The 26,019-nt window shown below is 31.7% G+C and overlaps 2 protein-coding genes across 8 annotated transcripts; both read right to left on the bottom strand.

Annotated features, from left to right (window-relative positions):
• Positions 1-2,275: 2,275 nt before the first annotated feature.
• On the bottom strand, positions 2,276-8,768 carry LOC100798893 (TMV resistance protein N). Its single transcript, XM_003526295.5, has 6 exons — positions 8,038-8,768; positions 6,548-7,649; positions 5,926-6,198; positions 5,043-5,846; positions 4,189-4,963; positions 2,276-3,402 (listed from the first exon to the last, which is right to left on the bottom strand). Exons 1-6 carry the CDS (start codon positions 8,535-8,537, stop codon positions 2,462-2,464), a joined length of 4,395 nt encoding a protein of 1,464 aa, XP_003526343.1. The 5' UTR covers positions 8,538-8,768; the 3' UTR covers positions 2,276-2,461.
• Positions 8,769-19,042: 10,274 nt separating this feature from the next.
• LOC100798367 (uncharacterized) lies at positions 19,043-25,788 on the bottom strand. 7 transcript variants are annotated; one of them, XM_041016755.1, is made up of 5 exons: positions 25,394-25,786; positions 23,584-23,750; positions 20,277-21,062; positions 20,070-20,186; positions 19,043-19,984 (listed from the first exon to the last, which is right to left on the bottom strand). In XM_041016755.1, exons 3-5 carry the CDS (start codon positions 21,048-21,050, stop codon positions 19,253-19,255), a joined length of 1,623 nt encoding a protein of 540 aa, XP_040872689.1. In that variant the 5' UTR covers positions 21,051-21,062; positions 23,584-23,750; positions 25,394-25,786; the 3' UTR covers positions 19,043-19,252. The 7 variants fall into 7 exon arrangements, with proteins under 7 accessions (XP_040872689.1, XP_040872690.1, XP_040872691.1 ...); XM_041016756.1 differs by having other exon boundaries at positions 23,584-25,318; positions 25,394-25,773; XM_041016757.1 differs by having other exon boundaries at positions 23,648-25,318; positions 25,394-25,773.
• Between the last annotated feature and the right edge of the window lie 231 nt (positions 25,789-26,019).

Below are 26,019 nucleotides of genomic sequence, written 5' to 3'. Positions count from 1 at the left end.
AAATTCATATACGACAATTATGATTAGTTTACCGAAGGATTTGAATACAATGTATTAAATCTTAATTTCATCCTCAAATATGGTTATGTAAAAAAAAAAGAAACATATAAATTTCGTGGGTAAATATTAAAAGAACAATAAACTAAAGCCATAATATAATATGATATCTATAAACAGTAGCAATATCAATGAAAATAAAGTTTAACGTATATTCATCACCAAGTCTGATAAAAAAAAATATATCAGCTGTGTATAAAGTTATAAATACATCAATAAAATAAGTCTCAACACCGACCAAAAAAAAGAAGAAGCAAAACTACTAGTCGTCTTGAAACAATAAGGAATAATCAAGGATACTCTTAGAACAACTCCGACCAATAAATCCACAAAAAATTTCTCTTCTATTTTTTTTAATAATAATTTACATTTTCTATAATGTCATATCAAATTTTTTATTTCAAACAACTCAATCAAATTTTTACTTCAACAAAAAAAAAACTCACAAAAATTTCTCAAATGAATTCCATGATATCCATTTTTACTCTTTTAAGTCATCTCTATACATTTTTTTAATAATTTGTTTTACAAATGGTACGGTAAATCGGTAAGAGAACTGTTTTTGCAGTTGAAAACTTTATTTTGTTGTGAAGCCCACCAAGTTGCTCTTAAGAAGCTAGGATCTTCAAGCTACAGCAAAACTACTAGTCTTTTGTCCCTTCTTCCCAGTGGAACTGATGAAGTGTACATGGTGCTAACCCCTAACTCCTAACTCCTAAAAAAGTAGGGATATATATTTGGAATACTAAAATCCTGAACTTGGCATCCAATTTCACTGTAATGGAGGCAGGGTCTATTATATTCTACCTATCCACATCAAGACATTGTATTTCAATGTTAGCAAGGATCTAAAAACCTGCAAACTATAAAAGAAAAGTAAAATAAAATCACAAAAAAGAAAATATGGAGCTAATTAGTTGTTGGCTAAGGCATCATGTGATGACAAACGGGCGGACCCATGTTCCCAATCCAGGGGCCCGACAAAAACAATTAAATTTTATTCAATAAATATATAAATATCAAATTTTATATAACACACATATATATAATTATGTATTTTAAACTGATCCAAAATATTTATATAAATAACAAACTATTTTTTTTAAATACCTAAGCTCACAACTGTTTTCATGAATTTATAATTAAATATGACTAAATATAAATTTTTATAAAAAATCCTACTAATAATTGTGTTATAAAAATTCAAGTTTTTTGACTTACTTTTTATGGTAGGAAATATATAAAATAATTGCACATTAACTAGTGAGCTTACCACATGGCATATTTTTGGATCCAAGCCCTAGTAGTATTAGAGTTGGCCTTATCGTCTTGAACATATGAGTATTCTTAAACTCTAGAGGATTATCTAAGTTAGGATGTGTCAATAGAGACGGTATATTCTTAGAATGTGAGTTTAAACCTAACTCAACCTCAATAGTTAAGTTATATGATGAATGTTGTCTCTAACTTATATACTATTGTAATCTTATCTCTAGTCGATGTAGAACTTGAGTTTTTTCTCAACACACCCCTTCATGTTTAACACTATTGGGCTTAGTGTGTGGATGACATGATGAGTGACCCGTTTGATGGATCTGATAACCTCTAATACCATCTTAGAATATGAATTTTGGACCTAATTCAATCCTAAAAATTAATTCTTAAGATGAGAGTTGTCTACCATTTATATATTTTATCTTACACGGTGAAACTTGAGTTTTTTTTTTAATATATAAAACGGAAGATTAGTAAAATGTCATAATTTTAGCATCTTGAAAAATTGGTTTGATTATATAATTGATCCCTTAGTTATAATTAAAAGTTAAATTAGATCTTTCAATTATTAAAAATTTCAATCGGGTATTCTAATTATTAAAAACACTACAATTATGCTTTTTCTGTTAACTTTGTTAGTTTGACAGACAAAATTTTTGTAAATAGACATTTTTATTTGTATTTTAAAAAGTATATTATACATCAAAGTAAATTTATTTAATGAATACCATTTTTTTTAATTTTATAAAAAAAAATTAGACTTATCCACAAAATGAAAACAATTAATTTATCCAAAAGATTAATAGAATTTTATTTCATTTAATGACTATTTGTTGTATTTGCTTATAATCTTCCTTTACACGTTGATAATTCATGCATGGATCTGCTGCCATACTGCCTCTACAACAGGAATATTAGCCGTAACATTTATATCTAATGGTGATAAATATATCACTATTCACTATACTACATTTAAAAATAAAAAAAAGATTAACATAATTATTATCAGAAAATAACAGCTTTTGGTAAGTGAAGCTACAAAATTTACAGAAAAATGTAGTAATGGTATGAAAGTGTGCTACCAAGGCATCAGTATTTGTTCACTCATCTTTAACTTGAAAGCCAGGCATTAATCAAACCCTTCATGCCTTAAGATGTTGTTAAACTTTTCTCCAAGCTTTGACCATTCTTCTCTGATATTTGCCTTAATTTTCTTTGCCAATTCCTGCTCATCTCTCAAGTGTGGCATTTGTTCTCTTAACCCATCTCTTTGAGCTTTCAGAATCTTTGCTTCCCCAAAGATTTCTCTCTTTCTTTGACTAGCCATGTTTCTAGCTGCTTGTGAAGCAGAGATGTTAGATTTGACAGCATTTATTTGTTCTTCTAGCTCCTTCTTTCTTTGCTCCAAATAGGCCAACTCACTGCACAACTCATTTTCCAAGCACATGACTTCCTTGAAGTGAGTCTTATTAGCTTCAAGACCTTCTTCTAGTTCATCAGCTTTCAACAACTTGGCTGTGGTAGACTCTAGTTTCTTGCTTTCATATGTGTAATCCTTACTCCAATGAGTGAACTGTCTTGAAACTTGTATTACCAACGATCTTATTTCCACTGATATTCCATCTTCTGCTGGTAAATTGGTAAGGTAGTCCAAGGTATCTTTCATGGTACTGTACTCACTAGGGCCTAACAAAACAGAAAAGTCTTTGGTCACAAAGTCTTGAAATGTCTTCAATGCTTTCTTGGTCTCTTCGCTTGGAATTTTGTGGGCCAATTTAGAAACCACTCTGGAGTCAGAGGTCTCAGCATCCAGAACAGCATAGAATGCTTCCATGTCTGCATCATTTATAGTCAAATTGGTTTGCTTTTTCAGAGAGTCAATGGTTGTTGGCAGCTCCATGGTGGAGTTGGTCTTTTGAGGTGACTCCCCTCTAGTAACTTTGTGATCCATGGATACTGTAGTCCTTGGTTCCTGAACATTTGGTGTCTGTATAAAACCTGTGACTTGAGATTGTGGTTGATTTTTCACTGGATGATCAACAACTAGTATGCTTGAATTTGATCCGGAAGCTACAAGAATAATTGAAATTTAAAGTAGTTGGTGAGAAAAAGTAATGAATTGAACTTATCAGTAGACAGATGATAATTGAACTAATACCTGCATTCCTATTTATAAGACCTAATTACCTAATTCATCAAGATGAAGGAAAGTAGTTAATTTAGTTTATAGCAACAAACTTATCTTAAATTTATATTTTTTTCAAAACTACCATTGTGATTAACTCGTCTCTCTCTTCTAAATGTTTGCCAATATAATCTCTCTCTTTTAATTAGAGGTATTTTAATCTAAAAATAATTAATATAAAGGACATTATGGATTGAGTCTTATAAAGAGGAACAAACATCACTTTTAATTTGGATCTTATAAATAGAAACAAGGTAATAGTGTTTATAATATCTCTAGTAACTTGTACAGTATGCAGAAAGGAAATTCCTGTTTCCAATGGCATCATGACATATCATACATTCATTACAAGGGATTGGTCCTTATCCTTACTAAACAAATGATAGGTTTCTCACATTGCATATATAATTGAAGCAATATGTCTACTGCATACCAACAAGTTGGTACTATAAATTTGTTAGTTGATTATCAACAGTGTATTCTTTTGTCAATTTCTTCAAAAGTAAAACGGACCCTAGGTTCAAGCTATTTATGCATTGCATGCCTTGTCAATTGATTGGAATATTTGAGGTGGATCAACAAACTAGTTAAATAAATGGATACATGAGGTGACGATAACATGAATATTGGGGCATGGAAATAATGCATATCTATATAGAACTCAGGCTTACCTTTGACACTACCAATGTCTTCAAGATACAATGAAAACAATGAATCTTCAGTAACACTATACAATGTCTTTTCAGGCAATAAATTCTTATCTTGGTTCTGATCCATTTCAGTGTGGCATACGACTCTATTATTTTCTGCCTCTTTACTTATATTCCACCACTCCTCCATTTGTCTATCCGGTGTCTCAAAGTTAATGTAGCAGTTATCATCTACTAAGTTGCAATATTGGGAATCTTCAATTGACTTTGTACTTTCTTCACCATCTGTATCCAAATCTATATCAATCTTCTCAGAGTGTAAGCTTGAATCTAAATCTGGATCAGGATCTGCAAATAGTATATCCTTCATGTTAGTTTCTTGCTTAATAACATGAACTCCACACCAACTCACAGTCACATTTGATGCTCCAAGTATTTTCTCGCATGAAATCTCAACCTGATTCCAGTCATCCATTAGATATAAATCAAGACTGCGCCACTGAATGGATGGATGAGTTCTCAAGTCATAGAGCCACACATGATCTGTCACCATATCTGAAAAGTTTCTTGGCATTTCCAATTCATAAACTTCATCACCATTTATATAGAAGCGAATTTCACAATCGAAACTCTCCTTCATTTCACTCTCTACCGCGAGAGCAAAGCATAAGATAGTTGCTGGAAACTTTTCACGTACCCAAAATGTCATATATTCTCCTTTGGTGATATGATCAAACCATTCTGGAACCCTTGTTCCAGGCACCATAACTTGCATTTCACATTCCTCAAAAGTTTCCTATAAAAGAAAAATCAAGTAAAAATGGGTGGTGGTGACTAAAAGAAGTGTAGGAAGATTTAAGAAATAAGAGGCAAACCTGGCTCAATAATAAGTTTGATGACTCTGCAGTCAATGATGTACAATTTCTTGCATTAACGTACTGTATGTTAGGAGGAAATCCTGGAATTTCTTGGAGTTTTTTGCAGTTGTCCAAGTGAAGTAATTCCAAGCAAGGAAATTCTTGTATGCAGATTGGAAGAGCTACAAAATCATTTTTTGAAAGGACTAATGATGATACTTTTGGGAAGCAATGGAAAATTATGGGAAGATCTTCATCTATAAGGCCACAGTTTTCTAGATTCAGTGACTGAATGTTACCAAAGGTAAGAGTAGATTGTCCCATGTCTCTCAACTTTGTCAAAAAACTTCGAAGTTGCGGACAACCTTCAATATCAAGGTTTATAAGATTTTGCAACATATCAAAGTTGTCAGGTAGCTCCTTGAGGCTTAAGCAAGATGTCATGCTTAATTCTTGAAGTCCAACAAGGTTTCCAATGGAAGGAGGCAATTCTCTTATACCAGTGCTATCTATAGAAACGGATTTGAGGTTATCCATTTTCCCCAAAATAGCAGGGAAATTTTGAAGGCTTGAGCACCAATTGAGGATAAGACTTCTCAATGATGCCAACCTGAGGGCACTTGGAAAAACTTTAAGCTTGGTGCATCCATAAGCCCTCAACTCAACAAGTTTCTCAAGGAATCCAACAGAGTCATGAACCTCTTCTAAATTTGTACAATAGTCAAGATGTAGTTCTGTTAAATTTGGGACTCCAGTAATGTCAGGTAGTTTTGTCAACAATTCACAGTGAGTCAAATCCATTGAAGTCAAAGAATCCAAATACTGCAAAGCAAAAACTAGATTAGCATAATTGCAAGTTATGTGAACAAAGAAATACTAAAAAGATAAAATGAAACCTTACCTTGAATGGCTCTTGCATTGTAAAACGACTGTGTGACAAGTTGAGTACAACAAGTTTCTTAGGTTGAAAGCTAGATGGTAGAGATGATGAAGGATATTCCATCCAATCAAGCAACCTTAAATTGTTTGGAAGATGTTGGGGGCTTCCAAAAAAGTGTCCACTTCGAACTATAAGAATTTTAAGGTTTCTCATCTTTTTGAAGGATTCATCTTTCAAGTGTACCGTATATTGATCAGGGAGGTCCACCATCATGCCTTGAATTCTGTAAGTCCCCTTTTAGACCAAAGACCACATAAAACTACATTTGGTTAGATTTTGATTCAAGTATGTAGCAATTATGCTGTAAAGGTTAACTAATCACTTTGTCAAACAAAATAATAGGAAAATGAATAAATAATACATGCAGTCACTGTAAAAGTCTTTTTCATTGTTTTCTAATCACAAACCATCGCGTATGATAATAAGTTTGTTGACTTTAATAATAGTTACCTTAAAAATCACACTAAAGATGGTTTATGACTGATTGACAATGTAAAAGCTTTACAGTGAGAATGCATGTCTATTAAACTCTAATCTCCATGTCAAACAAAATAATAATAACTAACATATACATGACTCTTACCGTATTTTCAGAGAGTACTTCGAAAACATCTTCATGATACCATAGTCTACTCCGCTTTCCAGGCTCTAATGGTGAAACTTCTCTAACAATTTCCCTACCCATGTCTTGTATCAGATCATGCATTCTCAATCTGTCATATTTATCAATACTAACAAGAGATCTATCAACAAGTACACTAATACCAAACTTTGGATACAATCCACATGCTTGCAGAGTCTTTTCTATATATTCCATTGTCTCCCCCTTGAAGAAACATGCTATATCAAGGAAAATTTCCTTCTCATTCTCTTCTAGATTATCAAAAGTTACTCTAAGTACATTCTGAACCTCTTTGTTGGGAATCTTTTCATATTTTCCCAGTGCAGATTTCCATTCTTCCACTGTTTTACCAAACAAATTAGAACCCATTACTTTCAAAGCCAGTGGAAGCCCCTCAGCATAGAGCACCACACGGTTAGAAATGTCGAAATAGCCTGCATCAGGTGCCTTCCTTTTGAAGGCACTCCAAGTGAAGAGATCAAAAGCTTCATCATGGTTTAATTTCTTTACTTCATATGTTTTGTCAACCTGCTGAGCAGCTAGCAAGTGCTTATCTCTTGTTGTTATAATGATCACACTTCCAAAACCAAACCAATCGCGTCCGCCTGCTAATGCTTGAAGCTGCTCCAACTTGTCAACATCATCAAGAATCAAAAGTACTTTTTTACAACATAGCCTTTTCTTTATGATAGGGATTCCTTTATAAATACTTCCTAGCTTGATGTTCTTGTCCCCAACTGTATCAAAAAGAAGTGTTTCTTGAAGTTGCACTAAACCTTGTCTTTGATTTGAACTTTCTCTTATATCAGTAAGGAAACTTGTAGCTTCAAACTGGCCAGCAATCAAGTTGTATAAAGCCCTTGCAATTGTGGTTTTACCTATGCCTCCAAGTCCATATATTCCAATGACACGAATATCTTCACCGGGTTCGATATGCAAAAGTAATTTCAATTCTGATATGCGATTCTCTATTCCAACTGGGTACTCAGCAATATGCAAAATGGTGTGATTTAATTTTCTAGAGGCCTCCTCAATGATCTCTTGGATGAGCTTAAATTCATACCTGCCAAGTAACAAGTTCCCAATAACTACATAGTGTGAGGGAATTGAAAGCTATGAAGGCAACAATTTGTGTTTGGACCATTCACTTTCCTCTATCATATCAATATCATATTAGCTTGTTAATATGGAAAATGCTAACAAGTACTCTTAGAACACAATTTAAAGAAACAAAAGTAGAAAGATTTTCTTGATAAAAAGAAGTATTTATCATATCAAACACAAAAACCATTCAATTCTTCATGTTTTTAGTAATTAGAAGTATTCAATAATGTGTCCTTAGAGGTTTTAAATTGTAGTCGCAGTTTTATCAGTGTTTACAAGTTTCATCAGATTGGCTGCAAGAATAAAAGTAAAAACTGGTAAGTAAAAAAAAATGCTTAGTTACATACCCATTTTTTAAGGTCCAACCTGACAAATTGGCTGCCTCAAACAAGGCCATCTTCCACTTTTGCAACTTTTGCACATCACCCTTGAATCTGTCTTCATGCTTAGCCATTGCTGTCGCAAAACTTCCTCTCTGATGGCGCACCGCCGAAGGGTCAACATGGAAGAAAACCGGCCAAACAAGTTGCCCTCTTGTTTTGTAACACTCAAGGATCTTTGCAAGCTCATCAAGACACCATGTGGAAGATGCATAGTTTTGAGAGAACACAATGATAGCAATCCTAGACTCTTCAATGGCTCCAATAAGAGCAGGGGATATCTCTTCCCCTCTCCTAAGCTTCTCATCATCTATGAAAACATTGATACCCCTTTGGTGCAAACCATGATATAGAGAGCCTGTGAAGGTTCTCCTTGTATCCTCACCTCTGAAACTCAAGAACACATCATAAGTCCATCCGCGGCCAAAAGCAGAAGATGAAGCTCCTCCACACAGCATCACAGCCATTGGAACCAAACTTGATTGTCACAAAAAATATGCACCATATTGCTATTCTTAAGTTAAGGAGCCTACAAAATAACGCTGATTTAATTATTTAAAGAGTTGAGGATCTAAAAGGACCAAAACACTGTTGCTTTTAACAATTTGCTGATAGAAGACGCAAGTGACAAGTTGGAGAAATTATTGTATACCCTAGTACTACGACATGTCTATCAACGTCCAGATCCACATGACAGTCTGATTTTGTTAACTTTTCCTTGTAAGTTGAAAAATTTGACTAAATGAAAGGTTTTAAAACAGCTTCGTAATTATAATTTCAGCTATAACGTCAAGGTTGTTGGATTTTATTTATTTATTTACATTAACAAAACAAAATGTATGTACAATTTCTCACTTACAATGTCAAAACTCGACAAAATGATGATCACAATTGAAAACCTTAGTTATATGCCATGTGGAGATTTAAGCAAATTATAAACACACAGGGATTCATGACCCACCAATAATTTCTCATCAGCTTGGTTCTGATCTCAGGGTAGAAGTCAAAGTCAAATCTATTTTTTTCAATTTAAAAATAAACCAGTTGGGTTTCGTGAGCTGTCCTACAACTTGTTTATTGGTTGACTAAGATTGCATACCACCGGCTGGTTCAATGTCTCTAATAAACAACCACATTTTGTTCCTCAATTGGATCAAAATAATAGCAGCTTCAATATCTGATGATAATGATAATGATGCTCCACTTTCTTAATAACCATGCTGCTTGTCTTTATGAATGAAAACTTACCGCTTAAATAATAAATCATCCCACTTGAAATAACTAAATAAGAAGTTACTATGTAATTGAATGCCTCAATGACTGGTTCGATTTATTTTAAAGTTTTTTTTTTTCTTTTTGAAGAATACTTTTGAAATTTTTTTTTATCAAAAATAATTTTCTCCTAAACATGTGCTAATGATAATTGTCAAATATGCTTTAATTTTGCACATAATTTGAAGCCATTATGTAGCATTTAATTGAGACTTGTTTTAACTCAAATTTAGGATAGATTAAGAATTATTCATTTAGGATCTTTGTTTTGTTAGTTTTTAGGGTATCTCGATGTTTTGTGAAGTTTTATAGGAAATTAAATTAGAAAATGAAGTTGGGGATCTCTTGCTTAAATGTAGATTATTGTGCGCTTAAGTTGAAGTTGGATTAGGAGTGTTCACAAGATGTATTTGATTTGGTTTTTCATCGAAAACAAACCAAACTTAAAAACATATGCAATTTGATTTGGTTCGATTTTCATTTAAAATAAAATTTGAATCAAACACAAAATTTTGGTTTAGTTTGGTTTTTAATAAAATATTATTTCATTAAAATTTATATACTTTCTTTTCATATTTTAAATAAAATTACATTAAAAAAATGTTGATACAAATCTACAAAAATTATTAATATGTTAAACTTTCTATAATAAAAATCTATAAAATTTTATCTATTTTAAATCAAATATATTTTAAAAAAATCGTACGAAAAGAAAAGTAATATGCATTATATAAGTTTTTTATACATAATACAAAATATTATGAAACTCAAATAGTATACACATAAAATGTAAAACACTAAAATAATACAAGTGTTAGTATAAGTTTGCAATTTGATTCGGTTTCAAAAATACAGACCACAAATCGAACTGAACCAATCGGTTTGACAAAAAAATCATCCAAACAAATAAAAAAATTTGATTTGATTTGATTTTTGATTTTTTTGAGCAGTTTTTAATTTTTATTTTAAATTAATTTGGATTTAAACATTTTAAGTTGGATAATCACCGTCCCTTTAAGAGACAACCTGGATGAGAGTCCTAAACACTACTTCAAAACTTGATTTCATTTGATAAAAAAAATCCTTAACAACTAAATTAAATAACTATTTAATAAAGCAAAGCTAACATATCACAAGTTAAGAACATATCAAATGTAACATATAAAAAATTATTACACGTAAAAAAAATCTACATAATAATAAAGCCTCCGCTATGACCAAAAAATCAATGGTATAATCGAGTTCTTTTAATTATTTTTTTCGGAAGAATGAATTGGATGTTATTGAATTTCGGTATTGGCCAAAATCATCAAATTGGATAATATGAAATATTTGGTGAGTCAATATATTTAATTGCATGTTATCCCAATCCCAATTTAATACATTTAGAATTGTTTGATCATCAGAAAATGATAATTATTCTATCTTATTATATTTCGATGTTTGTTATGTCAATATGATAGTATTATTCTATGATTTATCTTATCCCATTACTATAGTATATTTATCCTATCAAGAGGAAGCTGGATTATGATCGAAAAAATAGGATAAGAGGTCCTCTCTCTTTTTTTTTTCTCTCTCTCTCTATGGTAATAAATTAATTTATAGAACATATATATGTAAATATAATAACAAAATAAATATTTATATTATGTAGTAATATATTAATTTATACAATATAACATATTATTTATATATAATACTAATTTTGACATAAATTTAAATTAAGTTATTAATTAAAATAATGAATTATTATTCAAATATTTTTCAAAGTAAAATATTTGACTATTTTAAAAACCTTATATAATTTATTTATAATTATAAAAAAGTAACTGCATAAATAAAATATAATTTTGTATAGTTTAGTCAAAATTATTTTTTTATAATTTTCATAATTTATAAAATAATTAAAATTTATTCTTAGAAAATTATAAATAATTTTAATGAAACAATATTTTTTAAATTTGAGCGCACACCAAACATTGAATATAATTAAAACTTATCATATTGTTGTTATATTTTGTTCTTATTCTACTTACATATTTTATCCTGATCATGAGTCCCTTAACAGGTTGGTGTACATGATATTTTTCAAAATGTGTCGTGTCATGTATTTGACTTTTAATACAAAGAATTATTGTTTTTTTTGTCTTTTTCCTATACTCAATTAATTAATTCATTAAAATTAAAAAATAGTAGTATTAAATTTATTTTAAATTTATATATTTTTTATAAAAAATTATTCTTAATATAAATGAAACATATTTTAATCCTTTTTTCAAATATTTTTTTATTAATTTTAATTCTTTTAATCTCTTTCATTATTAACATATTGATTTTTACTTCTAACATTTTACAATATCGTGAATAATTTTTTTTTCCACAATTAATGAAAAAATTGTTACAAACTTTTCTTAATTGTGGCGGTTTAAAGGAAAAACCACTACAAAATATATTAAAATTGTCGTGATTTTTCTATTCCGGGACAATTTTTGTGATTTTTTTTAAATTGGGGATAAAAACAAATTTAAACTTCTAAAGACCCTAAAACATTAAAAAATTCCACTTACTATTTATTAGATTCATAAAATAACTCATAATTTAGGATATTTTTGTAAAAAAATTTAATTCAACATACATTGTAAATTGAATGTTATAAAACAACCAAATCGATCTTCTAATTTAGGTCTTATAAAAAAATCAGAAAGAGTAGTAAGTTTGAGATTATTATGATTTTTATATAATAATATATAATTAAGTATTATTAAATTTTTTAAAATTAAAAAACTTAAATATATATAATACATAAAATTTAGTCGAAACTATAGACACGCGCATTAATCCCACATTAATTACCTAATATTTGTAGACCCCATAATGCTGGCTGATTATTGAGGGCAACCCCATTATCTTGATTTGACTGAATATACAGCGATTGATGCCACTCAAACTTGAAGCTAATTAAGTCATCCTCAGTGCACACACACTTACATACAATACAATGTCTCTAATTTTCATAGGCATTAATTTTTCTTTCATTTAACATTCCAACTTTTCCATGGAGTTCAAAAATCATGTTGACCAAAACCAAAGGATATCATCAACAACGACGTGCCCTCTTTCCGTTGTCACGATGCATTCGGAAACTCATTGGAAGGTAACGCTCTCTATTCTTCACTCCCTTTAATTCAAGATACCTATTTGTTTTGTTGTTTAAAAATACAAAGTTTTTCCAACATCAATTCATTTATAGGGTTTGAGTTTGTACTAGGGGAGTCTCCTGGTAATGTTCTAACACCCAATGTTTTCCCAACACCAATGTCAGTCAATATGTGAATGAAGTGTTACAACAAGATTTGGAAAAAAAACAAATAAACGAGAATAGAAGAAGATGAAAATTAGGAAAGAAATAGTCATGAGTGAGATGACATTGATACAACGACCAGAGTTAGAGGAAGAAGTAAAAAAAAAAAAAATAGAGTTAGAGAGATAATTGAGAATCCCGTTGGAAATCTCAATTCAAGAACAAGTTTCAATATCTTTCGATCCAAGTTTATGCTATCAGGATAATAACATCAACACATTTGGTGCATCACAATCCCAATTAACCACCCCTGACAATTTTTATTTTTTTTATATCAAACAACCGATGATGACTAACAATGATTATAAAGTCTCCATACAGATTAGTATACTTGCATCCTATATTTGTTTGACTAATTACTCCTCAACAATACATTTTCTTCACAGTATATTTGCATTACTGTAATTTTACTAGCAATGTTAGGCAATCATTATACATATATATATATTATTCATACACCAACATTTTAAAGAGATCAGGATGGAGTCAATATATAAGAAATGTTGAAATTCTTAATTAGCCGTCGAACATATATTATTTGTTTTATCCCATTGCAGGCTAAGGAAGATGTTCATCTTTATGGTACAAAGCGCAAAGTGATGTGATCTCCTACAATTTATGACAACCACAATTCTCCACTAGATTTGTCAAAGAAATCCAAGCAAGAGTGAATTTGTGCATTATGTCATGTTACTACTACAAGTAAAAAATAAAAAAGATTGAACGATCATCTTCATGGAAAAGGGCATAAAGCTAAAGAAAAATCCATAATATGTTGGCTAGCTACTTAATGAATTTAGATTTCTTTTTTTTTTCATTGAGAATGAATTTGTATTTATATTTCTAATTATAAAAAGATGTTTGAAAGATTTTTATTTATATAACTTTGGAGAAAACTTCAAAAGATTAAATAAGTTAAGATTTCTTAAAATTTGGAATTTTGCCAAAGTTACCCTTGTGAAATTTTTAGGGGAAAATAGTCAAAATATCATGGGCGTGTCGTTGATATAGGATTTTACTCTTTTATAACAATGGTGTCGACTGCAAAGCCTATGATAGTATAACTCAAGTCTAGTTCATCATTCACATACAAAAGATATTTGTTTAAAAATGAATTTTAAAGAGACTAAATTTGTAAAATATATTTTGAAAAATTAATATTTAGAAAGAGTTTAATTAATAGTTATTAAATTAATAATTAAAATAAAATATTTTTATTCTTCTTTTTCACCACAAGAATTGCAACCGAAACATATTAAAAATGGTGAGAATTCAATAGCTAGTGGGATACTGATTAGATGGATAAACATTATAGACTCTGCAGTTCTGCCTACCAGCTAGCTACATGCCTATGCCGTAGGAGTTTGCTGATTACAACACAATGATGAACAGTGTAAAGATTTGAAAGAGGGAGGGAGAGAGAAGCTAATGTTTAAAAATAGAGGTGAAATATCGTTTAATTAATATGTCAAAAACCAGCAAGAGCCAGAAATTGTGTTTGTTTTCCTAGTATTGATGCATAGAGGAGTCCTTAATTAAGTATATATTATAGCCCTCTCTTTCTCTTCTGGATCAAAGACAAACAATCACTTGAAATAACTAACATTTGCACGACAAATATGGATTGATGAAAGAAAGAAAAGAGTCATATATATTCTTCTAACAACAATTTCTTTTGTATTAAGAACAAGAACAAAATATGTTTAACAACAATTTGCATGTACTAACAACATTTCTATAGTATAACAAAAGCAATAAGCGTCTAGAAACAGGATATGAAGGCATGTCTTATTACATAGGAGGGACATTAGAGTCTGACAAATTTATATTTCCCTTGCCCGTGGTAAAATTAATTGGTCAGGCCAAAATGGTAACATAACTCTTCTAACTCTTTCTTTAGACTTGCGCGGCAAATCTTTCGTTCTTGTCATATGCATCTACCAAGTAGACCAATTAATCTACCTGTGCATCAAAGAAGGACGATGTTACTCTAGATTCTCTAAAAGTAACATAGGCTAGTAAATAATAAACCTCAAGCAAGAAGTCCTCACTCAAAATATTCTTGTAACTTCTTAAAAGTCTAGGCATGCTTAATTCTTGAGAATAATTCTATTCAATTGCACCAATACCCACAAACTTTATCTCCCTCCCCTCTCCTTTTACCACCAAACCAACCTTATAACTACTTATAAGCATGAAACATGATCAACAACAAACACAAATTGCAGAAATTGTCACAACATATGAAAACGAGCCAAGACAGTGTCATCATCTGATAATAGATTAGAGAGATACAATATAACAAATAAACATGAAATTGTACTTGTTTGATGGGAGAATTATTTAATTTCTCGCAGGCAATACTGATGGAGACCACCTCTTCCAGCAAACAGAATCTGGTGGTTAACGTGTTTCCTAGTAGGGTTTGGAGGTTTTCTCACTTTACTACGTATGACTCAGAAAACCCAATATATAACGTGTCCATGACCACAATTAAGACTGCATCGACCTCATTTGTCCGCAACATCAACTAACCCGACGAAACTGCAATGCGATAGTGTAATAGTATGTAATTAACAGTGTAAAATTTTTTTTAGCAATGAAGATTTCTGAGTTTATGTCTATGCACTGTCAATGTAAAAACTTTTACAATGATAATTAATCAGAAATCATCATTGCTAAAAATAATATTACATTGGAAGATTATCAAAATAATATTTAAAATGTTATCCCTTCTAAGTAAATGTTTACTCAATTTTTAATTTCAAAATTATTATGATCACATCATAGCAGTCAGTTTTTGCAACCTACAATTGCATAAAAGTATCAAAAGGGTGTCCTTCGATTTTGGGTTTGAGACAAAGAACACAAACATAAAAGAATAGAAATTTTCAGTTATGTATCTAAAACAAAGAAAGGATAAAGTCTTCTCTGATTTTGTAGGACAATCCCATCAAAGTTTTCTCATAAATTAAACCAGGGATCACAAAAAGAACCACAAAGAATACCCCACAATGATCAGTCTCCACAACATTGCAAAAGCCACTATGTAGCTCCCAACGAACAAAGAAATTTTCAACAAGAAATTCAAGCCCTGATTTACAGTTAAACCAAGAATGAGGACAGGCACGAAAATAATGATTAAAAGTTAAAACTATAATTGCATAAGAACGAGAATTGGTATTCATTGAAACGAAGGACTAAATAATCAAAGTCACAATCTTCTGTCACTTGAAAATGGAACAGTCAAAAAATAGATTAAAATAAAACCTACCGCATGTGAAAGATAACGTGTCATCAGGTTACAATCTTTTGTCAGTTTGTATTAGAAGATATCAACCATTCTGATTTCTGAAGCATCCATTATTCTATATATGAATTGAAACATTACCTACAAGTTATGAATGGGTTGGATGTCTGACACGTGTCCGTGTTTGTGTTCGACACGACACCGACACTGATAAGTAAATCAACATCTCATTAACTTTTTCAAGAGGTGAGGTATTCACGTGTTCATGTCTTTGTCGTGTCCGACACGTGTCACGTATTATTATTATTATTATTATTATTATTATTATTATTATTATCATCATCATCATCATCATCATCATCATCATCATCATCATCATCATCATCATCATCGAGTAAAAAATATCACTAAAAGTGTCCATCGACAATCAGATTTACTTAAGAGAAAGTTGTTGTCAAAGCTATCATTTCCTTTGAGCTAAGTGTTTGATTAAGTTAAAGCTTTAGAAAATCCTTATTTAAAAATTATTTAGAGATTGTCAAAATTAAGTCTAAGGCCACATTATATCTCTGCTGTAGCTATTCAGAAATTTCTAACTTTTATCACATAGTGTATTTTATTTAAATTGATTAAAATGATGTGGAATTTTTTTATTTTGTTTATAAAATGTTATTAATATACCTCCCCTATTAAACTGTAACTTTGAAGGATTTCATTTGTCTTTGTTTTCATCTCATTTTTTGACCGTTATTGTAGATTTATTTTTGGATCTTATAATTTTGTTTGTTTGTTGAACATTACTTTCATGAATTCACACCATAAATTAACATGTAATCTATTTATGTAAGAATCAATGTCAACATCATTTGTGAAAAAATACTAAAAATAAACCTTTTGTTAAATGCATGAAAAATACATAAATTAAATTAGGTGATATAAAACTAAGAGGACTAAAAACAAAGTTTCATATAACTATAGGAACTAAAAACTTTTTTTTTTCCCTCCTGGCAACTAATCATTTGGACAATGTTATTTATACCTATAAGTAGGCAACAAACAGAACTTCCTCTCAACAAAGACCTACTCCCAACTTGTACAACTAAACCAAAGCATGTGCATGTAAAACTCGAATTTGAATGTGTACAAAAAGTTAATACAAAGTATAAAAACATATAATACTAGAAAATATTTCTAGCTAGATGGTCGTGCGACACAAAGGACATGTGCTACTGATGTTGAGATGAAAGATATGAGCACAAGGGTGAGGTGAATTGCTTCTGATCCAAATGAAAGTACTGTCTGGAGATTGGACCAAGTTATAACTGATTTTCTCCTAAAAAATTTCCATGACATACAGTGCAAGTTAAAGTATGGTGGGTTCTCCCCTTTTTTTTTTATCTTTTTCCAAAAATTTCCGGAACCATTTTTCTCAACCCTCTCCCACTACCAACAACTAAGTTGCATTCCTCTCAGTCTCAGATTCTGAGTTCAAACACCATGAAGAACCCTTCACCAACCACGATGTTAAGAAAATGGCATAATACAAGTGTGAAGTCCCACATTGGATGATAAAAATGGGAAAGTAACATGAATTGTCCATTAAAATGACAATTGTCTTCACATCTTTACAAACTGATTTTAGTTTCTCTCTGCAACTTATCACTGTTGTGGGAGACACAAGAATTGATTGTGTGGTTAAGAAACAGTAAAAGATTTTGAATTCAATTACTCCTGCTACTAACAATTAATATTTATCGATAAAAAAAAAAAAACTTATCACTGTTGTCTCAGGTCTTTAGGCAAGGGTAGGTATTGAAAAATGAAGAGCCTCTCTCCATGTTCTTTCTTTCTTTGTGAATTATGACAACTTCATTAGTTCTTTCTTTCTTATTTTTGAAATTTCAGTCTGTAAGAAACTAAGCATTCTCATCCCTCCTTTCGTGAAAGATTATCGTCAGAGGTTGAAAATTTTATATTTTAAAAATAAGTAATTAAATGTTTTTAATATTTTTTTGTTCTAAATATATTATATTTATTTAATTTGAAATTTTCATTTAATTATTAGAAAAATATATTCATAATAATTCATATGACATTTTATATTCATTTTTTATATTTTTTGCATCAACTTTAAAATAAAATTGATATATATTACTTTCTGATTGATAAAAAAAATTAATAAATATTCTTTTATTGTTACAATGCTACTTTTTAATGCAATATAAAATAGTTAAATTATCAAATATTAAAATTACTTATCCTTAAAATTGCGAAATCCCACTTAATATCTATTATTTTATTTGAAATGGTAATTTTGGAAACTACATAATTGAAAACTTGGAAAACTAGATTAAATTGTAAAGAAAATACTTTTGATAATTTTTAAAATAATCAAAATATAAAAACAATGATATATGAAATGTTTATTGTTAAATTTAAAATAATTATTTTAGTTGATCCAAAAGTTTTGACTCTAATTTGTATAATTTTTTTAAAACTATATCTGACTTCTTAAAATTTTGAAACTTTTAAACATTACTTTTTTTATTGGCAATTTTAAACATTATTAAGCAAATCTTTCAAAACTGATAATACGAGCTTCAAAATTATTATTATTATTATTATACAACTGAAACCTAATTTAAATTTCATATTGTTATTGTAATTTTCTATAATTTATTCATTAGACAATTAATTATTCTTAAAAAAATCAACATATATGTTTTAATACATGTGCAGCTGATGCTGAAATTGTGCATTATAAATACCTATTAGGAAGAACAATAGAGAAAGGAAAAGCAACAGAGTATTAAGTGGAAAAGCCGAATCTGGTAACAAGTTAATCACTGTATTATCAACTCAAACACTGAAAATCAGAGGGTATCCACACATTCATACAGGATTTCCAAACAGATCCTACAGAAATTATCAGTTTTTTTTTTTTTTTGGTGAGCAAGCGGGGCCTAAGCCCCAAAGCATGACAACCTAACCAGACTTGAAAAAATCAATTGAAATATCGCTTGTTTATATTCCTATATATATGCCAAAGCAGCACATGCCAATTAGCCATAAATCACAAACTTTGATAGTTGCAAAGCACGTGGTTTCATTTTCAATGGCATTTTGCACATCAAATCTCACACAACGAAGAAACTGCTTTCCCAATTCAGAGTTCTGCCTAAGAAAAAAAGTATGTAGGATTCATACAGTTCTTTTAATTTCAATGAGTCAGTCACCAGAATGGAAGATTATCTTAAGAAACACATCCAAGGAGTTTTCAAAAGTGCATGTTTAATTTAGCGAAGTGAATATGAAGGACCGGCAAAAGAGTAACGGGATGAAACTGGCACAGCTGTAGCTTTCAAACTCTCTTGGTAGTGCTGCATCCGATTGTATTCAGACAAAGCATCAGCCGCAGAATATGTTGAGTAAAGCCTATCCTGAACAGCCTCCCTCCTTTGTAAGTTATCACTTGCAGTCAAGGATCTTCCCCCAGCCAAATAAGTGCTTGAAGAGATTTCCTGTCTACTCATAGGTGGCAAATATGGATCCCTTGGTGAAGCACCATAGGGATACTGGTGATAAGGATCGTCTGCATGTGCAGAAATTCCGCCACGCAAATAGGTCTGGTGTTCACTCTCATTGAAATGATGAGGATCGGCATGAAGACTTTCTCTGTATGAAGGGACGTTTGTGCGGTAGAGAGGGTCCACATGATGAAGGTGATCTCTTTCATAATCCCTCTCATAAGGATCGAGTGTAGGATTAACTTGAGGGGCTGGTATCGCATTCCTTTTATCTCCTTGGAGACCATAAGCTCGGTAACTCTTCTCAGTAAGAAATAAATCACGGGGAATTTCTTCTTGCCGTTCGATTTGGGGATCCCTTTCCCTGTGCAAATAGGACCATGATCCCCTAACACCATCAGGAGCAACCCTATCAGGAATTATTGCTTTTGGAGGGGAACGAACAGGCTGCAAGCCTGAACGAACATCCACAGGCCGGAAAAGTTCAGTGAGCTTCTTAACCTGAAATACAACATTTGAATATCATCTATGATGAAGAATAAAAGGATCTGACAGCTAGCCAATCAGAGGCATATTCGATTCTCACTTGTCGAGCAGTAAGTTCTGTTTTGAACTTGTTCTTCTCATTGTAATTTTCCTTTATTGCCTTTTTGAAAATGCTCTCTGGTAGCGGGAAACAATCAGAAGCAACATTGAACCGCACCTGAAGGTTGCACCATCAGCACATAAATCATAATAAACAAAGACAACATCGGGACAAAGTAGATAGGAAAATAGGATGAGAACAAGTAACCTGAGCAGGAAAGTTACCACCAAAAGCTCGGGGTTCAAGTTTCATACCACCAGAAGATGAAGCTCTGTAAATCCCATACAACAGCCTCAGATCAAAATCATAAAGAAAAAGCTTAGTTCCCGGCTTGATACTTAAAACAATGTCTTTTTTAGTAGCTGAAACACCCATGACGCGATAGCGGAAACAGTCAGGTTTTGTCTTCGCACTGCACATAAAGATGAAACCACTAGGTTTTTCTCTCCTTTTCTCACTGGAGTTAGTATTTTCCACTCTACTATGCTTAGTTCTGTTTATTCTGCTCCCAGCACCCTTGTCTGACTCTGTATGTTTCTCTTTACTCTTCTGCTTCTGTTCACTCTTATCCACCTTAATGATCTTATTTTTTTCAGCCTGATGGCTATTGTCAATAGGACTTTTGTCATCAGTGCTCCTATTTTGACTTTCCTTCTCTTTATTCCTCCCATCCTTCTCACTCTTCTCTTTAGGCAGTTCATCACTATTGCCCACTACTTTGTTGTTCTTTCTAAGTCTTCTCCCTCCCCCAATCTGTTGAGAACCTTTATTCATTATGGTCTTGAACTTACCACCCTTGGATTTCTTAGCAATTTTAGATTTGGCCTTCAATGATTGTGGAGTATTCTTGTTACTCTGCTCTGGTTTACTAGATCCTTCAGCAAGATTTGTATCCTTATTGTGATCATCTTTTTCTGATGATTGAGGATTAGAAGACTCCCCTGGAGGATTCTTACTGCCCTTCTTTCTGTCTCTTCGCATATTATACAGGTACTGGAGCAGACAAATATCAAAAGGTAAATTTTACTGGAACCAGTAAACAAAATCAATAGCAATTCAATTAAGGAGGCTGAGATTGAAGAAGAAACATGAAGGGGGAAAAGGAAGGGTCAAAAGAACCTCTTGACCTAAATTGGTTATTCAATAATGGCTTAATCATGGCATATATAACTTCCGCTAATGTCAAAACCCATTTACTAACTACTAACACAGGACACTCCATCATCAAAACTTTATTGCAAAATACTAACAGTAACTAAGATATCTTTAGTTGAACAGGTGAAGAAGCTCTAAAAATATTTCAAAAAATCACTTCACTCATAAGCTAAACCTAATGCTTGAAAATATTTCAGGCAAAACCTTCAAAATCAATGATTATCATATTTGTCAATCCCAGCAGCACAAACCCCAATACGACTTAAATAATTTATACTTCACACATATAAATGCTCATAAATATAAAGAAAAGGAAAAATCAAAATCATAGTCTAAATAATTTATACTTAATATATACAAATGCTGAAAAATAAAAATAAACAAGAAAACCAGAAGTGTGTCTTAAAGACACAAGTCAATAACACCAAAAGTTTAAAACATGTAGGAAAAACATATAAATGCTCATAAATATAAAGAAAAGGCAAAATCAAAATCAGTCTAAATAATTTATACTTAATATATACAAATGCTGAAAAATAAAAATAAACAAGAAAACCATAAGTGTGTCTTAAAGACACAAGTCAATAACACCAAAAGTTTAAAACATGTAGGAAAAACTTTTCAGCTAAGAGCAAGAGAATGTAGGAATGAAGTAAAAATAAAAGGAATTAATATAAAAAATTAGAAAACATAGATATGCAAACAAACTGAAATTTTTTAAAGGAAAAATAAAAAGACCAATTAGGGACCATGAAGTGTGAAGAAAGAAACCATCACAGGAGGGGGGAAATAACAGAGATATAATGAACAGAACTGAGATCAATGGGACAGCCGACAAAGCAAAACAGAACCGACAAAACACCATTCAATGGGACAGCCACAAAGCAAAACAGAAACAAAATGGAACATTCAATAGATTGCAATTGAATGTTTGGCCGTTTGAGTACCACTTTTATTAGGGAAATAATAATTGGGTTTTTTTTCCTTCCAAAAGTTGTCTCAGGAATGTGACAGAGTGATTATTTGTTCCAAAACAAAGGTTACTAAATTGTGGGTGTGTTGGACAAAGTGTCTTTGTTGAAAAGGAAATGGGTGGGAAACAGAGAGGATGGAGAGGAAATAGATGAGAAATGGGGAATTTCTATTGTTTGGTACGGTGGAAATAGGAGGAGAGAATAAAAAGGTGTGGGGACTGGGGAGGGGCCCACACCTTTTTATTTCCTGTCTGAACTACGCAGAAATGCGAGGGGGGGACCCACGATTTTTTTTGGCAATTTTTCAGAAATTGAGCATTTTCTAGCTTTTTTATCTAGCCATTCAAAACACTACAAATTGAGCAATTACTGGCAGTTTTATATGTTATTGACAGTTTAAACCGTTAGAGTTGTATAAAAATCGATTTTAGAAACCATAAACATTTTTCACGAATCACAACCCATTGTGAATAAAAAATCGATTAACAAAGGCTTTTTTCATTTCTCTTTTCCCTATTTCTCTTAAACCAAACACCCCTAAATTCATTCCATTTCTCACATATTTTCATTCACTCTATCTCTCTTTTCCATATTTCCATCCACCCTATTTCTCATTTATATCTTTCCTTCCTACCAAGCACATCCTATATGTGTATGAACACTGTATTCTCTAAAATAGTGCTGCTTCATAGGTTAAAATAGGGATGAAATTATAAAATTGAAAAAATCATAATAAGGTTTAAAAATCACCAAAAATGAATGTTCCCAGCAGACTCTCCTTCGATTTTTTTCAATTCCAATGCCAACTCAATACCCTGTCTAGAAAAACTAACCTATACTTTCTACCATTCCACTTACAAAAAAAACACAACAAAAACAAGTATAAGGGCTTAATTGAAAGTGGATATGGAATCATAATCAAATTCAACCCTAAATTCACTCAGACATTTTAAAAAAACCCTAAATTCACTTAAATATTTCAAAAAAGAAAACAAAAGCAAAAAACTTAAAGAATTAGCACAAGTCAAAGTTCTGCAGTAGATAGCAGCTTATCCAGCACCCATTCTAACATCAATAGTAATAGGTTGACTAAAACAACCCCATGCAAAACATTTTCCCTTTATCTCATAAACCTAATCCAGAACAATTTCCAGAGGTGAAAATCATAAAAAAAAATTCAAAATGGTGTACCCCAAAAACAACTCAAATTCAAAATGGGGTACCCCAAAAACTACTCAAATTCAAAATGGATTAAGCTTAAAATCATGTCCCCAATATATTTATGCATCCCCCAAAACAACCAAAGATTAACTTTGAGAAACATACCACAAGCAAAAAAAGAGAATTCAGTGCTGCAACTTCCTGCAGTTAAAAAAACTTCGTACCCCATTGCCCAGAGGCTCTTCGCTATGCGAAGGTATGGGGGAGGGATGTTGTACGCAGCCTTACCCTTGCATATGCAAAGAGGCTGTTTCCGGATTCGAACCCATGACCAACAAGTCACCAAGGCACAACTTTACCGCTGTACCAGGGCTCGCCCTCATGCAACTTCCTGCAGTTAAGCAAAAATATTCAAATAAATCAAAACTATTTAAAACTTTTATAAGTTGGATAGTTTCAAGTGTAAGACATGAAAGAAAAATGCTATTTAAATGAGATTTTAACAATAGCAACCATATCCATAACGTTTTCTATAGTAAACAAAAGAAGTTCAAGAAAATCACTTGTTTTCCCATTTCTTTAATTTAATTTAACCAAACAATATTGATGGAAGAATAAGGAAAAGGATAACCATAAACACAAACTTAAGCAAACACAGAGAGAGAAGCCAAAACACATTATAGTAATAGTACGATACAACAGGACAGCCACAGCTAAAAGTAAAACAAAATAGCCTAACATGACACAACATAACAAACTATAGGCTTAAAAAATGCAAGTCTAATATAGAAAAATTGAATAGATCAGAAAACATAGGTTACTAAAATACTATATTTTTTATTTTGAGTGTGATAGAGTTGCTAGTTTGAGCTCTGATATAGGAAAGGATTTAGTATGCTAGACCACAATTTGGAAAGTGTAGAGTGAAACGAATTAGAAGGGTCCTATGTTGGTTAGTTGGAAGAGGTGGTAGGTAGTTAGCATTTGAGGAGATGGGTTACATGAGCAAGGGGGGTTATTTGTGTTTGCATGAAAGAGGAAGGACTGTTAGGCACTTTGGCTAGGCAGAGAAAGTGTTTTCTCTGAGGGAAAGGAACTTTTGCTCTGGGAAAGACTGATTCCTTTAGTATCTGTTCAACGAGCTTGTTTTTGGATTCCATAAATCCCTCATTTCTGTTCTAATTTCTGGTTTCCTAACAGAGTGTGATGTTATAGTAAAAGCACCATACTAAGATGATATTAAAATATTAGTAACATGTCCAAATTTATTTATTTCAAAACAAAACTACGAGCACCATGCTGATTCTCATTCCAATTCCAACCAACGCTCTTGTCCACATAAAACATATAATTTCCACCATTCCGCAGAAAAATAAGGAACCTAAAAGGGAAAAAGCCTTAAGTTTAAGAGGTGGGAAACAAAAGTATTGAAGTAACAATCAAAACTCAAATACTGAAGCAGGTTTTCTAACACTTCAGGGAGATTCCTTTCTGTCTCCTTTTGTTTTTTTTTTCCTTTTGGTATTACTCTTTGTTGAGGATTCCTCTCAAATTAATAATTAAAAAAAAACAATAAAGCCAAATGAATCTTTTCACTTGCTCATACTCAATTGTGTAGATTTAATGTTAAAACAAAAAATAGCGTTTCCAAATTCCGGTCACGTTAGAATGTTACATGTTCCACAGATGATGTTCGTAAAGTCCATGCAAACAACTGTAATCATATAAAAACATTGAAACAATGCCAAGGTGAGTTGATGTTGAGAAATTCAAGTGCAGCATAGAACCATAATCAATTTGATTTTCGCACACGCGATTGAACATTCAAAATTTAGAGACACATTCTCACACGACGAGAAATAAACAACAAATAGAGAAATAGTGATAACAAAAATCGGCTATGAACAAATGTGTGCCCTAGAAACGATTTAATTCCATGAAATTGAGGTTCGCGAGTTCCTGAAATGCAATTCACCGTTTGAATCATACGACGCAAACACAAGAAGGAGTAATGGAGGTGGAGAGGGAAAGTACCTTAGAGATCTGAGTCAACTCGGTTGATATCGAACGAGTCGAACGGTTGAGAGTGAAGAAACGTGGAGCAAAAGAAGGGTTCTTCAATCGAAACCAAACGAACCACAAAAACTCAATCAACAACACCTTTTATATTTATCGATACAAATTAAATAGAGAGAGAATGGGACTCAATATATTTACTTGACTCTTCCCTCATACGTCAGTTTTTTTTTAACCACCGTTACAATTCTTAAAGTATCCCATAAGTTTCGACTAATTAGATAACTTATAAGATTAATCCTTGATTTGAAGCTTAATCAAGTTCATCCCTCACCAAAGATGTATTATATAGAAATTGAACTAAGACTCTTCCCACAAGTTCAGTTCAGTTTTTGAGACTTCCTTAATGATACTTCATGTGGTTCTTCCACAATGGGTTCATTATGTATCATGGGCTCATCATTGTGTTGTACTTCTTCATTACTGTTTGTAGCAATAGCTGAAGTAGTAATCACCTTATTGCTAGAGACAAAAGCTAAAGGGACTTGCACTCTAACTTCTTTAATTTTCACTTCTCGTGGAACTGTACTTCCAGTGATTTCACCGTTTTCAATGAACCTTGCATTTCCAGTTTCGACAATTCT

The sequence above is a fragment of the Glycine max genome, chromosome 6 (genome assembly GCF_000004515.6).
Source record: "Glycine max cultivar Williams 82 chromosome 6, Glycine_max_v4.0, whole genome shotgun sequence".
Taxonomy (NCBI): domain Eukaryota; kingdom Viridiplantae; phylum Streptophyta; class Magnoliopsida; order Fabales; family Fabaceae; genus Glycine; species Glycine max.
Note: the sequence above shows the minus strand (reverse complement) of the source record. Positions and strands in the feature narration are given on the sequence as shown.

Excerpts from the sequence above, each read along its gene's own strand:
- LOC100798367 (XM_041016754.1), bottom strand. The coding sequence starts at position 21,050 with ATGCGAAGAGACAGAAAGAAGGGCAGTAAGAATCCTCCAGGGGAGTCT. Across the intron at positions 20,187-20,276 it reads GTGGTAACTTTCCTGCTCAG|GTGCGGTTCAATGTTGCTTC; the intron begins GTTACTTGTTCT and ends TGCAACCTTCAG. Across the intron at positions 19,985-20,069 it reads CAGAACTTACTGCTCGACAA|GTTAAGAAGCTCACTGAACT; the intron begins GTGAGAATCGAA and ends GTTGTATTTCAG.
- LOC100798893 (XM_003526295.5), bottom strand. The coding sequence starts at position 8,537 with ATGGCTGTGATGCTGTGTGGAGGAGCTTCATCTTCTGCTTTTGGCCGC. Across the intron at positions 6,199-6,547 it reads AAGTACTCTCTGAAAATACG|GGGACTTACAGAATTCAAGG; the intron begins GTAAGAGTCATG and ends TTGGTCTAAAAG. Across the intron at positions 5,847-5,925 it reads CAATGCAAGAGCCATTCAAG|TATTTGGATTCTTTGACTTC; the intron begins GTAAGGTTTCAT and ends TTTGCTTTGCAG.